The sequence below is a fragment of the Cryptomeria japonica genome, chromosome 3, assembly GCF_030272615.1.
Source record: "Cryptomeria japonica chromosome 3, Sugi_1.0, whole genome shotgun sequence".
Lineage (NCBI taxonomy): Eukaryota > Viridiplantae > Streptophyta > Pinopsida > Cupressales > Cupressaceae > Cryptomeria > Cryptomeria japonica.
Genome location: NC_081407.1, coordinates 893,861,657 through 893,880,667, shown reverse-complemented (window position 1 = coordinate 893,880,667; position 19,011 = coordinate 893,861,657). Strand labels below are relative to the sequence as shown.

Here is a 19,011-nt window from a genome sequence, read left to right as displayed (position 1 = left end):
TGTTGAAGCCCCTATCCATTCCAAATTAGAAATGGGAGAGCATCTCCATGAATTTCATCATAGGACTCCTAAAGGTGCAAGGTTAGATTTGAATCTATGTAGTTGTTGATAGACTCATTAAATATGCTTATTTTTACGCAATATCTTCAAAGTACAAGGCTGCACAAGTGGCTGATTTGTTCTTTAAAGAGATTTTTAGACTTCGTGGCTGCCAAGGAACATTTTAAGTGATAGGGACAGCAGATTTATCAGCTTGTTTTGAATAGAACTCTTTTGATTGACATGCATGAAATTGACACCAAGCACCAGATACCATCACCGAACTGATGGGCAATGGAAATTGTGAACAAATGGGTAGAATAATGCTCAAGGAACTATGTTGTAGGATAGCAAATAACTCCGGTTAAGTGGCTCCACCTTGGGAAGTATTGCTACAATTCTACTCACCACATCAATAGGTATGATTCCCTTCAAGGTACTCTATGTTTATGATGCTATTTCATTCATGATTCTTTCAAATAGTATAGTTCTTGGGGCGAGAGATTTAGTTCAACACAGCTTAGGCATTGCGAATGCATTCAAAGATAACCTACAACAGTATCAAAATCAGCAAAAGGTGTATGCTGATTGCCATCAAATTGAAAGGCTTTTTGAGGTGGGGGACATGGTATTTTTGAGGTAACAGCCCTATATACAACCTTCCCTCAAGGGAAGTTGTGTGGAGAAGCTTAAGCCAATGTCTTGTGGACTATATAAGATCATTAGGAGGGTTGGTAATATTGCATATTCAGCTGGAACTCCCAAAAGACAATGGGATTCACCATGTTTTCCATTTATCTTGTTTAAAAAAGACACTAGGACAGCAGTTTACACCTTCATTAGAGCTGCCACCACTTGATGATGAAGGGAAGTTGATTTTGGAATCCAAGGCTATTATTTATCCGAGAGAAAAGAAGCTGAAAAACAAGGTTATTCTAGACTATTTGGTGAAATGGAAGAATCTTCCACTAGAGGATGCTAAATGGGAAGGAGTGAGATTTCTGAGCATCCAAGTCTGAAATTGTTTGAGGGCAAGCAATTTGGGGAAGGGAGGACTGTCATGACCCTTTCCTAGCTGGATTAGCTAGTAGCAAAAAAAAGGTGGTGTTTTTTTAATGCCATTTAAAATATATTATTAATAAAAATAAATATAAAAATAAAATGAAAATAAAAAATAAAGTAAAATTTGAATTTCAAGTTGGGCACCAAACTTTGGGCCCTTGTAATGCAAGTATATACTTTGTTTTTGGTGTCTGAGCGTAGGTATTTGGATATGGCATGAATTTTGGGGTACAACTCAAGATGGTCAGTTGGGATGCAACCCTAGCTGCTTAACCAGGTTAGGACGAAAATATTGATTTGGGATCATGCCTAATAATCTCATTCCTTGTTTTATAATTAAAAAATTGCAAATCTAACTCTAGTTGCCTAACCAAGTGGAGGCCATCGTTTTGAGTGAAGAAACTGGATAAGTTTGCTTGGTAACCTATAGCAGGCTAGGTCAAGAATAGATGAATTGAGTTAGTGAACAATTGCAATGCCATTCCTTATTGTATCTTCCCCTTGTTTTGTGAATTTCTTCTAGCATGTGAATTAATGGGTGGTTTGCCCTTTTTATTGTAAATTTTTTTCTTGGATTTGGTGATATGAAGGCAGCAATGATTTGGAATTGAATCTGTGTTCAATCAGATTGCCACATAATTCCCTCTTTGGTGCCCTCCAAAAATTGTACGACCTTTTCAAAATGATGATAGGTTCTTGCATAGGGAACACTTGATTACATTCCTAATCTCCCTTAGTGCTTGTACTCCTGAAATTAAAAACGAGATCACAAATATTAGCCCAATCTGCAAACCTTGGTTTGGATTTGCCAAGGTAGAGGTAGGATTTTGTCCTAACCTCACAAAGTGCAGTCAAGGGGTTTTGTCCTTTCTTTCATAGTAGAAAATTATTTGAAATAGATCAATTAGCAAAAACCAACTAGATGCCTCAAATGTGCTCCAAGCTTGCATTTATACCTTCTTGTTTTGGTCCCCTAGGACCCAAATTTTGCATGTCAAGTTTGAAAACTTAATTTTAATTCATATTTTATATTTTTTGTTTTTATTTTTATAATTTAATATAGTATTGAAAAACACTATTTTTTTTTATAATAATAATATTAATTAGTGTGAATAGAGGGGACATGACAAATACATTGCTTAAGAGGTCAAAAGTAAGCTCAAACATCAAGGGAACAACTTCTATCACCATCATGTACCATCAAGACATTAAAGTGCCTCAAGTGCTCCATTAAGATATTTGTAACAATAACCAAGGTGACGATCGTTTCAAGCTTGAACCTTCTCATCCTTTATCATGCTAATGCACGAAAGATAAGATCTAATCCAAAGAGATGCCGCACTAACTATTGTATAAAAGCATGAATCTTGCCTCGAACCAATATCTAAACACAAACAATGGTAACAAACATGCTTGAGTATCTGCCAAGAATTAATCACCATTGGTGGAATAGCAACCACAACTTGTTGTTAACTTTTTAGTTCCTTGTAATATTGTTTAAATTGGTGAATTTAAAGGATAAGCTAAATTTAATCAGATAAATAAGATCATAATTTTAATGTTACAAAAATTTAAAATGTAAACACATTTGAATTTCAAAATTATAGGGAATTCCATCTTTACTGCAAGATAAGCTCTCTTACTGTAAAATTTGAGATTATCATGGACACCTGAATTTGTCAATTTTGCCCCAAGACTTTTGCTGCAAGCTGTATTGGATGCTTCTTACCCATACAGAGTTGCTACTGCTTGCAGTTGTCCACAAAGTCTTCCTCATTATTACTATAGTAAAATTTTGACCATTTTCACTTGCTATACAAGCAACACAACACACTACTATACAGCATTAGAAGCAACACACCACACTACTATACGGCATTAGAAGCAACACAACACAAAATATGGTTAGCCTTATATTTCCTGAACTGTTGAACATGCAGAGAGTATTTAGTGAAACACCACTGACATCCTCCAGAAAAAACGTTGGGGCCAGAGGTAAATAATTTGACTTGTTGGTTGCCTCCTGCTAAAAGAAAGTTATAATAAACGGTCATTTCAAAGGTTGGTTTATCTATTCACCTATGCCACTTTGTCTTTTATTTCCTACAACTGTTCTTGTCACTTTAATTTCCTCATTGCCTTCCATTCTTTACACAATGTTTATGTTATATAGCAACTAAGTTTTCTTGATCAATAACATCTCTATTAGAATATTAAAATAATGTTAATTTTAGTATTAATGCTCAATAGTGTATATTCTATTTTAGTTAGATCGTCTACAATCTTCTCAACAGTTTCTTATTAGAAACTTGCTATTCTTGTAAATACTCTTGTATTATTTATGAGCGTCTTGCTCATTCTGTTAAAAAATCAATTCTTTGAAATCCATTGCGTGTCTCGCACTATTTTATGGTATCAGAGCTTTAGGAGATTTTTTTTGGAAATTTTTTAATTCTAATTTCCAATTAGTGGAAATTTTCGAAATTATTCCAGTTAATCGTAAAAACTCATCTAGGGTTTTTCATTTTTTTTTCCTAGCTCTTGTGACTATTTCGTGGGTTTGTATAGTCGTGATTTTTCGCGACCCGTGGTCTTCCGCAGTGCTATCTGCTAGCAATTCGGGGTGTAGGTGACACGATTTTTTTTTCTCGCATTCTGCATCACGTTTTTACAGCGGTTTTTTTTTCTGTTCAGCGGCGTTCGTGGCTCTGTGCGTGACTTACAGATAGTTCTTGTGGGTTCTAAAACCCGTGTGGACGTCTATAGGGTTGGTGGTGCGACTCTCGATTTTTTCCTGTGCCAAATTTTGTCTGCAAATTATTTGGGAATTTCATGGTTCCCACGACCCTCTGATTTTTTCGATTAAGGCGTCTACCTTCAGTTTCCATCGAAAATAAATTTTTCTTGTAGATTCTTGGTGGGTTTTTCGAATCCTAATCTGGGTAGTTGTCCCTTTTTTCTGGGTGCCTCGATTTTCGAGCCAGTGGATCCAGATTCCGATAGCAAATTCCTTTTGGGTTTTTTGCAAGGATTTTTGGGTTGTCTTCGGATTTTTTTGGGTTAGTCGAATTTTTTTTCTTGAAATTCGTGCTAGCAGTACTTCATTTTTTGAAGTCTGTACCTGCATCTGCCTCTGTTTCTACAGTGGGATTCAAAATTTTTGAATTTTGTGCCCGCGTCTCTTCTTCGTTTTTTTCATTTTCAGTGCATTGGGATACGTGCAAATGGCTTCTCTAACCAACCTGATGTTAGAAGGCAGTCAACGCTTTAATGGCAACAATTACAACATCTGGAAACAACATATGTTGACCATTTTTGAATATAGGCGTCTTGACTAGCTTGTTTTGGGAAAAGAGTTCAGTCTTGGTACACCTGGTGCAGATCAAGATAAGTTTGATGAACGCAATCGAGAGGCAGTTATGCTTCTCAAACTCTTCGTGATTGATGATCAGTTACCACAGATTCCTTCCGACAAGATAGCTTTCAACATCTGAAGGAATTGCATGAGACATCCGACAAGAGCCGAGCATTCTTTCTGAAGAATCAACTGTTCTCCATTATGATGGATGAACGCATGTCCTTACAGGAACACCTCACGAGGATTAAGGACATTCGAGATCAATTCGAAGCAATTGGTCGGACTATGGAGGAAGAAGACATGGTAGTAATCACTCTGAAAAGTCTTCCGAAATCGTATGAACACTTCATTGAGACTCTCAATATTACTTCAACTAATGTTGACCTGAAGTTTTTAGAATTGTGCACCAAACTTCTACAGCAGGATCGCTGGAAACAACAGTTTGGTAGTGGTACTACGTTAGCCTCCTTGGAAAATGCCTTCATAGCCCAATCCTTTCACAAGGATAAAGGCAAATTTTAGTCCTCTCAGTCTTATCAGCAGAAAGGCTCTTCTCAGACACAGGATGGTGCTAAGAAGAAGAATGTGCAGTGCAATTACTGTCACAAGTATGGCCATATGAAGAAAGATTGCCGTCAGAGGTTCGCTTCTGAACAAAAGAAGCAGGGAGGGTCACACCAGAAGGCGCATGTTGCTGAACATTCCGAGCAGAAGGAGTCTGCCTTTTATGCCTTTATGGCTAAGAGGTCTTCAGATCATGCCCGGTCTTCTGCTTGATACATCGACTCTGGTGCGTCATGTCACTTTTCTCATCGGCGTGATTGGTTTACAGACTTCTCATCTTTCAGTGATTCCGTTGTATTTGGCGGAGGTGAGGAGTATACAGTTGTTGGCAGAGGCATTGTTCAGATATAGTTTGGTGGCAAAAATCTCATCTTCTTGAATGTGTACTATGTTCCTGGTATGGAACTTAATCTGCTCTCTGTCAGTCAGATTATGAGGAATTCTCCTCAGCTAGATGTGGTGTTCAGTGCTTACAAGTGTTCCATCATTGATCGGGAGACTCGTCTTATTGTTGCTGTTGGTCTAGAAGATCATGGCCTATACAGGCTTCTTGACATTGGTGATTCTCCTGAAGTGGCTCTGGCAGCTCGTGTTTCTCCTCTTAGCACTTTGTGGCATCAGAGATATGGACATCTCAACATTCAGTATCTCTCTCAGCTATCTCGGGAGGGACTTGTTTCAGGGTTACCTGATATTCAGACTCAGCATCTTCGAGTATGTGGCGCCTGTCAAGCTGGCAAATAGCATCGGACTTCATTCACACATGGAAAGTCTTGGCGCGCATCTAAGGTACTTCAATTACTTCATGCTGATATTTGTGGTCCTATGAATACATCTTCTGTTATTGGTTTCAAATACTTTTTTCTTATTGTAGATGATTTTAGTAGAAAGATGTGGGTGTACTTTCTTAAACACAAATTAGATGTATTTAGTATCTTTCAGAAGTTTAAGTCCTTAGTTGAAAAAGAGTCTGGATGTAGCATCATTACTCTTAGGACAGATAACGGGGGGGAATTTTGTTCTTTTGCATTCTCCAACTTCTGTGATACCCATGGCATCAAACGCCAGTTGACTACACCCTACACTCCTCAGCAAAATAGTGTTGTTGAGCATCACAATTGTACGGTTGTTGATATGGCTCGTTCAATGTTACAACACAGGAGTGTTCCGAATAAGTATTGGGCTGAAGCAGTGTTTATTGCTGTCTACCTCCTTAACCGTTCACCTACTCAGGTTGTTAAGGGGAAGACTCCAGAAGAGGTTTGGTCTGGTTGGAAGCCTAAGATCAGCCACCTGAAGGTTTTTGGCTCTGTTGCCTATGTTTGGATTCCAGATGCTAAGCGCTCCAAGTTGGATTCCAAAAGTCAGAAACTCATTATGACAGGATACAGTGATCACCATAAGGCCTACAGACTGATAGATATAGACACTGAACGTCTTATCTTTAGTCGTGATGTTGTATTTGATGAAGACAGAGGATTCTTTCAGTCCCCTTCTTTTGAGCAGTGCTCTAAGGATCAGCCTCATAGTGTTCTTCTTCCATTAGGCTCGCCTGAAGGGCGGGATGATGCAGAATCCATTTTCGATGATGCACTACCTGAGTTACCTCCGGAGAACAATCCTTCTTTTGTTGTTCCTGTTCCTGATCCCGAGCCTCTTCCAGCTCCTCCAGATGTTAGCACTTCTACTCTTCGGCCTAAATGGTGGGCCAAGACCATTGGTGATCTCAGGGATATTGAACTCATTGAGGGTAGAACCTCCCGTAATAAGAGCAAACAGCAGCATACACTCAATTTTGCTCTCATGGCTAACATACACAGTGTTTTTTGAGCCTCAGACATATTCAGAGGCTAAAGGTATACCTGAGTGGGAACAGGCTATGGAAGCTGAGTTCCAGAGTCTTCAGAAGAATCACACTTGGGCCCTTTCTGATCTTCCTTCAAGGAAGAAGGCCATTAGCTGCAAATGGGTGTACAAAGTAAAATACAAAGTTGATGGAACCCTAGACAAGTATAAGGCTTGTCTTGCTGCTCGTGGGTTCTCACAGAAAGAAGGCATTGACTACGAGGAGACTTTTGCTCCTACAACCAAAATGAGTACCATACGGCTCGTTCTTGCCTTGGCAGCCCAGTTTAGTTGGAAAGTCCATCAGATGGACGTCAAGAGTGCCTTTTTGAATGGTGACTTACAGGAAGAAGTCTACATGATGCAACCTCCAGGATTCAAGGTTGCTGGTCAAGAACAGAAGGTCTGTAGACTAGTCAAAGCACTCTATGGTCTGAAACAAGCTCCTGGGGCTTGGTACATGAAAATTGATAAGTACCTGACAGATCATGGTTTTCAGCGGAGTCCATCTGATGCAAACCTGTATATCAAGCATACTAGTAATGATGTTCTGTTTGTGGTTGTCTATGTGGATGACTTAATCATTACTGGCAGTTCAGCACATTTGATCACTGGGATCAAACAGGATTTGTGCCGCACCTTTGATATGACAAGTTTGGGACTTCTCCATTACTACTTAGGAGTTGAAGTCTGGCAGAATGAGAACAGTATCTTTCTCTCTCAGTCTAAGTATGCCAGAAGTCTTGTGGACAGGTTCAGAATGCAGGATTGCAAACCTGCCTCTACTCCTATGGAACTCGGGCTCAAACTTTCAGCTCAGTCATCTTCACGAGTTGTGGATGAATCTTTGTTCAGGCAACTAGTGGGCAGCCTCATCTATCTTACTGCCACTAGACCTGACATCAGTTTTGCAGTGAGCTACATTTCACACTTCATGACAACTCCCAAGGCTGATCATTGGATAGCAGCGAAGTGTGTGCTGCGTTATGTGAGTGGCACTCCTGATTATGGACTTCTGTACACTCGGAGTCCTGATCCTACACTCAGTGGTTACACAAATTCTGATTGGGCAGGTTCGGTTGATGACCGTAAATCCACAGTAGGGTATGTGTTTAGTTTGGGATTTGGTGCTGTCACATGGACTAGTAAGAAGCAGCAGGCAGTGGCTCTCTCCTCGACAGAAGCAGAGTATCGGGGAGCAGTTAAGGCATCTTGTGAGGCGGTTTGGCTTCGACGAATACTTGCGGATATGCATGTCTCCCAGGCAGGTCCAACTCCCTTGTTCTATGATAATCAGGGAGTGCTCAAACTCGCCAAGAATCCAGTCTTCCATGAAAGAACCAAGCATTTGGAAACTCATTGTCACTATATTCGACAGCTGGTTGAAGATGGATCTATCCAGTTGCTGTATGTTCCTACCTCGGAGCAGCCAACAGACATCTTCACCAAGCCCCTTGGTTCTGATAAATTTGTAAAATTCAGGGGGTCTATAGGTGTAGTTAATAGATTGAGCATTAAGGGAGGGTATTAGAATATTAAAATAATGTTAATTTTAGTATTAATGCTCAATAGTGTATATTCTATTTTAGTTAGATCGTCTACGATCTTCTCAGCAGTTTCTTATTAGAAACTTGCTATTCTTGTAAATACTCTTGTATTATTTATGAGCATCTTGCTCATTCTATTAAAAAATCAATTCTTTGAAATCCATTGCGTGTCTCGCACTGTTTTAATCTCATTGCATTGGCTGTGTGCATTTACTTTGCTGCATCCCAATGGTTTAGATGCAAGCAATGCAATCAACTGAAAATTATATTAGTCAATCTTGACAAACATTACACATTTGCATGCCACTTCTTTGAAGGTTTGATAAAATCTATTTTTCATGTTCTTAAAATTTAGAAAAACAATAACAATTTTGGAGGATGAAGGAAATGTATGTTACAAAGGAAATACATGCCACAAAGGAAATGCTCTATCTTGTTTGGTGTTGCTATTATTATAAATTAAAAGTAGTCTTTCCAGACAAAACTTTCTTCAGTCATCAAGAAAGTTGAGTGTTTATTAAATTATTAATAGATAATTTATTGGGCATGTTTAGTTGCAGCTTGTTATATTTGAGTTCCATTACAGGCAGAAATAACAATTGAAAAGTTCACTTTTTGCATTTAATTTTGAAATTATCAATTGAGAATTTCTTGTGGTTGTGTAAATAACTTATTTAGTTACATCTGCATCAGATTTTTAAATTATCGATAGATAATTTCTCGGATATGTTTAGTTACTGCTTGTTATTTTTGAGCTCCATTACTGGCAGAAAGAACAATAGGAAAATCATTTTCCTGCATTTGTTTTTGAAATTATCAATTGAAATTTTTTGTGGTTGTGTAAATAACTTACTTAGTTACTGCTGCTTATTTCTTGAGTTTCATTGCAGGCAGAAATAACAATCACAAAGCTCACAAATCGCGTGCATGTATATGCAGTGGAAGGAGGACCTCCAATGATTTTTGATGTTGATGGACGAGGAGCTGACATTTTTCCAACAGGTGCTTGCTGCATTTAATTTTCACTTTGCAATCTAATTTGTGTTGGTTTTACATTTTGTATAATCTTTATCCACAATTATATGATTCCACCATTAGTATTTGTCATGCCCTCCAGTTTTCTTTTTATATTTGTTTTATGAAGCTACTGTCATTGTTGCAGTCAACCTTTGGTTGTTAATATGCTTGCATGTATTGTTTTAATCAGTGTTTTATATAGTCTATTTTTATGTCACCTTGAGACACTTTTTGAATCCTCCATCACTATAGGATTGAATGGGTTCATATAGAATAATAGAACTGAAGTAAGCTGGGAACATGTAATGAGAGTTATACCAATTTTTCCTTAAGAGGGTTGCAAAGAATGATTTTTGCTCGTGTGAATCTGTATATTGATAAACTTCTACTTTTCAAAACTTGATTAGCCACAATAGCAATACTTCAAAACTTAATCAATCACAAAGGCAAGATCTAGCAAGTAGAAACACAAAAGAACACACAATTACATGGAAACACCTGTGGGAGAAAACCACAACAAAATATTGCTTTTGTATTGAAAAATTCTTACAAATTTCGTAGACACCAACCCACAGGAAACACCAATCTCCTCTAGAAGATTTTGTAGGCACCTACCCACTGGAGACACCAATCCCCACAACTGAGCACCGACTTAGCAAGAGACACCAAAGTCTTTGAGGCACCATTGTCCAAAAGAATGAACTGATAAGTGATAGATCTTCTTCTTGAAAGCAGCTGTGATCTACTTCCACAAAACTGCTCAAAAGGTTGATTCAAATCTGCTCATGAACTTCAATAATTTCTGCGTATAGTTCTCAGAAGCTGCTCCTATTCTTACACAAATTCTTCTCATAATATCCGGAATAATTCTGCTCATTGTTATTATAAAATTGATCTATACAATGGAGAGGAAAGGCTCTATTTATAAGAGATTACAAGACAATGTTTTTAAACAAAATACTCTTTAACAGAATGCAGAAAAGGAAACTTCCTAAACCAACTAAGATGACCATTATAGAAACGTTACAATATTTTAATACCCTCCCTTAATGGTCATTGTACTAACTACCCGACAAAAGACATGACGAAAACTGTAGATCTTTTGGTTTCAAATGCAAAGAAGGCTGCCCCCTTTTCAGAACGCTTTGCAACATTGAGTCTGTTGTTGAGACCCTCCTTGAATCTACAGAACTTTTGGAGACGACCAAGATAACCACAATCCTGATGTTGGGTAACAAAACTGCCCCTTCCTTTATCCAAAGACATGGAGATCAACAAAACTGCCCCTTTATCCAAAGACATGGAGATCAACTGCTCAAACTAAAACCATGATTTTTTTGGAAAAAATCACCAAACCTGAAAAAATAATTATAAAACCAAACAAATAATTTTTTTTAGGAAAAAAATTATAAAACCCAATAAATAATTTTTGAGGAAAAAATTTATAAAACCCAAATATAATTTTTGAGGAAAAACATTATAAAAAAAATAATAAAAACCTAGATATAATTTTTGAGTAATTTTTTTTCATAAAAAGCCAAATATAGTTTTTGAGGAAAAAATTATAAAAACCCAGATATAATTTTTGAGGAAAAAATGATAAAAACCCACCACTTAGAAAATTACCAAACCGGCTGTGATAAAAAAAACCCTTCATCGCACAAAGCACGAACACCTTCGAGCTAGAAACAAGGTACAAACAAGGCATGAACAAGGCATGATTCCACGAAATAGAAAACCCTAGCCGCGAGAAGAAACACAACCAATCGCGGTAGGAAGAATACAAACCCGTTGTGAGTTCACATTGTAGGAAAACCGCCCCAGTTGCATGTTACGGAGGTGAGGCACACAAAACATAGAACCCTGTCGTAGGCATGCAGAAAAATGTAGAGAGAAAAACATCAGTCGCAAAAAAAAACCCGCAAAAAAAGACCACGCGCAATCAGAAACACAATGATGTGACACGAGTAGGTAAAAACAGTGCGTGGAAAAAGTAGTACGAGCTGAAACACAGACATGCAATTTGCACACGTACACGACCATGAGAAAACGGAAAAACCTCATGAAAAACGCGTTTTACAATCCGGAAAACTAGCAGGCAGAAAACACACATCGCAGGTAGAAGAAACATGAATGCGTGATCAGGCCACAAAAATAAACCTGCGATTTCTCTAGATAGAGCCCATGAAAATTTCCAAAAAATAAACAGCTCTTGAAATTTTTCAACGATTTTTTTCATAAAAAAAAAAGTTTCTTGAAAAATTCTGGTTAGGGCCTTAAATTTTTAATAAAGAATTCGCCAAAACTTAAAAAACCCCATCAACCCGCTCTGATACCAGGTAATTAAAAATTTGATCTATACAATGGAGATGAAAGGCTCTATTTATAAGAAATTACAAGATGATGTTTCTAAACAAGAAACTTGTTAACAGAATGTAGAAAAGGAAACTTCCTAAACCAACTAAGATGACCATTATAGAAACATTACAGTATTTTAATACTCATAAGGTCTGAAATAATCTTCAGAAATTCTGTTCACATGGGCTCCTTATATCTGTGCTCTGAAAGTCTGCTCAATTCTGCCTTCAATAAGAAAAATATTCAATAAACTTCTCACTTACTAACCTTTAAACCATCCTTCATTTATACCTCTTTACCAAAAGTTACAACTCTTCAAAACAGGTTGGCGAGCATGCATTTACTTTTTATTTTATTTGTTTTCAATTACATTGCCCAAAGGGGGTGTCCAAGCCTAGGAGGTCAGTCCTCTTTGGGAAGCCCAAAATATGTCATTTCATTTATTTTAAATTCCTTGAATGGGGTGACCAAGGAAGGTAAATTGGCTCCAAACAAAGAAGCAGTTATTGCATTTTGAATCTTCTCCAATTTGGTGCAAGACATGGGTTGGCCTATGTAGGCTATAATTAATTGATTTTACAAATTAATTACACCATTCTTGTCAAACAAAATCTCGATAATAGTGCCATGAATCTGACCTTCATCAAATGCACTTTGACATCAATGACAACAATTTATCAACAGCAATGAGCAAATAACCATTTTCTGAATGATTTTCTGCCATGCATGATAAAGTATTGGATCTGCCAAGCTAGATTGTCCAATGAATGTAGCTCTAATGTGTTTGACCCTTCAAGATTAAGAAGGTAACTAACTGTGAATGTGAAACATATTGAATAATACAGTGCACTGTATTCTTGTTGGTACTTCAAGAATGTGCACTTTATGCATAATTTCCAGTTTCAGAAACATTAAGTAGCCAACCTCTCTGCTTCTATTCTTGGATAGATGGATATTGGCATTGAATCTTCTGATCCAAACTTTGAGCTTCTTCCAATAGTTGCAAATAAGACCCTGTCCTGGACGTTAAATTCAGTTGTACATGATTAAGCAGAGTCTGTTCAGAATGAGAAATCACATTCTTCTATGTCGATCTGTGTGATGGGGGTGAGGAAAGAGGCCATTCTCTGTTTGCATATATCCATTATGGGCAATTACATGTCTTGATTGAAGGTATGAACGACCACAGCCTTGCTTTCTCTGAAACATTATGGACTGGGTAACCTGTAATTTGCTGCTTTGCCGTTCGAATACTCTTCTGCAAACTCGGCAAGATTTTTAGGTTCCACAGCAACTCTTTGTCTGATTTAGTGATCAATTTTTATTTTTTAATGTTTGTCCTACGTTATTGATCTTGGTACTAGTTCTGGTTTGGGTTTTGGGGTTTGGTTCATGGATTTGGTCAAAAAGAATTTTGGGTTGGGTTTGCCCATACAAAAACATACGAAGATCAGAAATATATACATATTTGTGGCGGTAATTAAATTGAGGATATTACATATCATCATATAATAAAGATATTTACCTTAAAAATAAAAAATATTAGAATGCCAATCAATCAAACTTGAATACCATGATATATTATAAAATGAAAAATAATGTCAACAAACAGCCATCACTGATTAGGCTTCAGTATCATATGGATTTTCATAAATATCATCATCACCATCCATCTATAGATATTGGTATGTTAAAATAACCACAAGTGGTGCTATTGGCACTTGCATGGTTGCTAGTTGGCTTGTCCTCAACATCAAGTGCAGCAAATTGGGAAGTGGAAGGATCCAATTTAGTATGCTTCAGCTTGATATCGCACTTCCTCATCTCTCCTTCCTTGTAGCCACTTTCTTTGTGTGAAAGGAGGCACAAGTTGGAATACATGTACTCTAAGTCATCTACCATTTTTGAGTGTAATCAGTTGTGCGTTATTGAGTGGATGGAGTAGTATGTGCTCCAATTCCTTTCAGATATAGATGAACTATCAACCTATTAAGGCAAAGTTAGAAAATTAGAGCTTTAAAATTCTAAAATTAAAATTCTAAATATAAATGAAACTTCAAAGGTAACTTTGAAAAAAATTATAATTACTTATTTGCAATAAAATTTTGCTCGCAATAGATTGTAGGTGTGAAAATATTTTGTTGTACAACAATAATAAATCATTGGTGTGTAAAAAATCCATGAACTCAATCTTGGCTGCATCATGTAAATTAGGATCATGAAACAATTTATTAATTGTTGCCTTGTACTCTTCCTGACTTTGAAATCTCTATGTGGGACAACCCTTGTTGGCACAATAGGGGTTTTTGTATTGTTATATTTTGGACTCAATATGAAGGTGAGTGGGTTGGTCATTGTGTTCCATCTCCCTTCAATTTTGTGTACCTAAAGAAAGTTTCTTCAAGATTTTGCTCTTTCTCATGTATGTTGGTCTCCGTCTTTGCAATCATTCAGTTGATGCTATCATATATCTCTTCCAAACATTGCCTATCCATCTTAGTGAAACAAATTATACTCAAATTAGCTTGGTGAAATTAAGGAGATATTCAACACGATTCCACCAAATGTCATCTAAAGATTATTCACTTAATATTTGCTGCTCTCTTAGTGCTAGGTTGCCTCCATATGGACCATTTTTGGTTGATTACCATGTTTGAAAGTGCTTTCTAACCTTTCACAAGTCATCTAAAGACGATTGTGGAAGCAAAACAAGTCTCAACAAATTATTTAACAATCAAAACGAAAGAAAATTAAAAACAAAGAAGAAACATAATTAAGTTACATAAGTTTTACTCAAATGAAACTTAAGTATTAATAGAAATTTTATTGTTTCACTTAAGTTCAGTAGCTCCATTTTCGATATGCTCCGAATATGCCTTGTGATATGTGGTGGTTGTTAATAAACATTTGGATCTCTTCAGCTTTGACATACACTTGTTTGATCCAATCCATTTTGCTACCAATTTTTTGTAGGTTGAGGGAGTGGACAACACAAGGTATCCAAAAGATTTGTGAATATTGCTTCTCAACTGATAAACCAACTGCTCTACAATATTTCAAGGCCCCATTGCATCAATCACTATCATGAGGATTTTAACATTAAATGCACCATCCTTCACCTCCGCCTCACAATCCATTGCTCTCAAGACATTGCCTCTTTAGGGGACACTACAAAGACATCGATTAATGGTTGAATTTTTGCATCCTTTGATCCATTGAAAACCATGGACACTCTTGTTTTGACCCACAAATTCTCTTTGGGATTCAATGAATCCTCTACAAGATTCACCTTCTTTTCCATTAAGGTGTTGTGCACCTTGTCAGAATTTGGGCCGGTATCTTTTAGAGCCTCAATGATTTTTTCATTATTTGTTGTCAATTTGGTGAACAACCAACATTGAAAGCTAATCAATTTGCAATTTTGCATAGATACATCTCACAATGTGTTGATCGGCAATCTCTTGAGACTCATTATGAAATGCCACTTCCAGTGGTCTTTTTGGTCTCTTATGTGTAAGGGCTATGGGCTGTTCTTTGAGTGTGACAAAAAATGGGTGGTTCTCTACAAGCTGAGGATTAGATGGGAGAGGAGAGGGCCTCATTCCTTAAGATCCTTTTTATGCCAAATGATGATTTAATCTATGGCTTGTTCTTCATTTGCTTTCTTTTGATCACTAATATATTCTATGAAGTGCTCTAATGGAATGGTTTCATTTTTTCGTAGGCAAAGCTTTGATGCTTTTTAAGAAATGACACACAAATGGGCTTTCAACCAATTGATGAGATTGAATTCCCAATACCACATCTATTTCAAATCAAAACATAATCCCCACCATTTGGAACTTGTTGTACCATTTCAACATATTTCCAAAGAAGAGAATATGGGTTTGTTTTTGGGTAGATCTAGAATTGGTTGCCATTGTAATTTGGTTTCTTATGGAAACAAGTACGATAAACAACACTTTTAAAACAAATGAAAAAAAGGTATACAACCCAACTCATTTAAAAAACTTAAGCATATGCCCCAAATTCATAGAAAATGATAATAATACAACTTCAAACCAAAACAAGTGAGTTCATTTGTAAAACAAAAATGAAGGAAACAAAAAAACTAATAAAAACCTACTCTTGCAAAAATCTCCTTGATGGCAGACGCAATCGGAAGTTATCAACCGAGAGATTGACAGGAGAGCAGGAGGAGATTGCAATCGATTTGTCCAAAGAAATGGCTAAGGACAGTGAGTTTTGGGAGGAGCAGGCGGTTATTGCCAGATTTATAGGCCTTAATTGGTCTAGGAAAGCCATAAAGGAGTGGGTGGAAAAGAACAGGGGTTGCATAGTAGTTATAAAATTCATCCCTAAAGGCTTTTTCGTTGTTATTTTTTAAGAGGCTGCAGAGAGAGATAGGATTTTGAATCAAGAAAATTGGTTCGTTGATAAACATTCGGTGTATTTGCAACCTTGGACACTGCATTTCGATCCCCTTCCATTGGCAGTTTACTCTTCCCCTATTTGGGTGAGGCTTTACAATCTACCGATAGAATATTGGGGTGATGGTTTCTTGGGAAGGATCGGTATAATGCTTGGTACTCTTCTGGAGATTGACGTGGACGATGAGGAGGATCTCTGCAAATACGCAAGGTTGAGGGTGGCTGCTGTTAGGAGGATTCCTGATTTCATAACGTTAGTGACTTCAAATGGAGAATGGAAACAACAGGTAGAGGTTGAAAAGGAGGTTCGACAATGTTCGAGATGTGGTAGCAAATTTCATGGTGTTGATGACTGTTGGATGTTTGTTAGGAGGACCAGGCCTTCGTTCAGGAGACCAACTCAAAATTGGAGGAAAAAGGAGGAGTAGCCTTTAAAAATGCCATTTGATGCAGTTGGGAAATTGGCAGAAGAAAATGTTTCGAAGAAGGAACAGAGGAAAGCATGTTCGCCCTCTGTGAATGTGAACAGAGGGTCTGCAACAGACAATGTTGTTGTTGACACCGTTAGGGCTGAGGCAGTTATTGGCAAATGCTTGCGACCGGATTTGTCCGGAGGTGGGCAGACTGAAACGGTCCCTTCTACTCCTCGTATTATCCCGTCTTGTAAAGGTTTATCTGACACAGAATTTGAAATGGACAAAGGTTCGGAGGATGATTTGTTTCAGGATGAAGAATTAGACTGTGTTGATTCGAGATGTATTAGCCAGTCGGCTAATGTATTATTGGGGAAGGCCAAAGGATTTAGAGGGAGACGGAGTAATTGGTAGAAAAGGGAAGATAGAGCACATGAAAGGGGGATTATCAGTGTTTATGATTTCATGAAAAAGGCCAAGGGAGAGGGCATCTCCCTTGGAAAGAAATGAGAGTCACCTCATGGAATGTCAGGGGTCTGTCGGACCCTGACAAGAAACGCTTGGTTAGACGAGCGTTGTATAAGATCTCAAGTGAAGTGTTGTTGCTTCAAGAAACGAAATTGAGTCTGGACAAAGCTTTAAGTTTCTTACATTCTTGTAAGAATTGGGATGGTGTGTTTCAAGAGGCAAATGGTGCAGCTGGAGGTTTGGGGATTATGTGGATCCTTGATAGCATTAGGGTCGATTTGATCGAGAAAGCTGATAATTGGATGATTTGTCGGGTAACTTGTCGTAAGAAAGATATGGAGTTTCCCTTGGTTAATGTCTATGGGCCTTCTAAAACTGCTGATAAAGCAAGAGTCTGGTCAGTACTCATTGATAAAATCAAGCTTTTAGGAAGTAAGAAAGTGATTGTGGAAGGCGACTTTAACGCTCTTCTTGATTTGGATGATAAAGTGGGAGGTTTGCAGATGAATAATAAGGTGATGGAGGATTTCAGTGACTTTGTTCACTCCAATCATCTTTGTGATGTTATTCCCAAGAATGGGCGGTTTACGTGGACTAACAAAAGAGCCAATTTCACCAGAATTTTTGAAAGGCTCGATAGATTTTTTGTAGGAGAGTTTTGGGTTGATTCAAGTTTCTTTCTTGAGTCTAGCATTCTTCCCCTATCTCTATCGGACCATTTCTTGGTGCAATTGAGGTTGTCCGAAGAGGGTGGCAAGAAGAAGGGCAACTTTAAGTTTCTCTCTATGTGGTGGAGGGACGAAAATTTTCTTCCTTGTCTTGAAAGGTGGTGGTTGGAGAGCAACTGTTTTGTTGGAACCCCAAGTTTCTGTTTTATTTAGAGGCTGAAATTTGTCAAACAAAAAATCCAAGTATGGAATGTTGAATCTTTTAAGAATGTTTTTGCTGAAAAAAACACAATTGAAGTAGAGTTGGTACAGTTGAATGAAAAAATGATAGCTTTGGGGATGTCAAATGTGGACTTTGACAGAGAGAAATTGCTTAAGAAGGAACTGACAGAAATCCTCTTAAGAGGAGATTTACTGGAGGGATAAGTCTAGAGATTTGTGGATTAAAGAGGGGGATGCCAATACCAAGTTTTTTCATGCTTCGGTTAAGGCGAATCGAGCTAGAAATAGAATTGATAGAATTCAGGATTTGGATGGCAATTGGCATTCTTCAGTTGAGGATATTGAGGACATAGTTGTCAAACACTTCAAACAGATTCTAGGGGAAGACGATGGTTTAAGTTCAGATCTTTCTTCGTACATGCTAGATGCTATTGATAAATCTATTTCTGATGTGGATAATAAGTTTCTGATGAGCCCATTCTCTGTCACAGAGGTCAAAAAAGCCACATTCGATTTGCACCTGAACAAGGCCCCGGGACTAGACGGGTGGACTATGGATTTTTTCCAGAATTGTTGGAATTTTATGGGGGAAGACATTTGGAGAGTTGTTGAAGATTTCCAGAAAAAAGGAAAATTTGTCAAGGAATTGAACAACTCCAACATAGCATTGATTCCAAAAAAACAGGATTGCTGTTCGATGGTTGACTTTCGTCCAATGTCTCTTTGTAACTCAATTTATAAAATCATTTCCAAATCTATGGTGAATAGGCTGAAGAGTTTGATGGACAAAATCATTTCACAGGAACAACATGGTTTCACTCTTTGGCCGTGAGATCATTGATAGCATTATTTTGACAGCAGAAACTATTCATTCAATGTGCCAATCAAATTTGAAAGGTATGATTATTAAATTAGATGCCAGTAAAGCATATGATCGGGTTTCATGGGCCTTTTTGTCAGCTACTCTAGCTAAGTATGGATTTGATAAAAGATGGGTGGATTGTATTATGCACTGTTGCT

The 19,011-nt window shown here is 37.5% G+C and overlaps 1 protein-coding gene across 7 annotated transcripts in view; it reads left to right on the top strand.

Moving 5' to 3' along the window:
* LOC131059727 (uncharacterized) overlaps positions 1–19,011 on the top strand; it is a 99,547-nt gene that overhangs the window by 46,256 nt on the left and 34,280 nt on the right. For 6 of the 7 annotated variants that reach the window (XR_009110228.2, XM_057992754.2, XM_057992753.2 and 3 more), the window contains exon 3: positions 9,306–9,417. Coding sequence is in view for 6 of the 7 variants with exons in the window: in XM_057992754.2 (XP_057848737.1) it covers positions 9,306–9,417 (112 nt within the window). In the remaining variant the exon portion in view is untranslated. The remainder of the gene's footprint in view (positions 1–9,305; positions 9,418–19,011) is intronic. The other variant, XM_057992758.1, reaches the window with a different exon arrangement.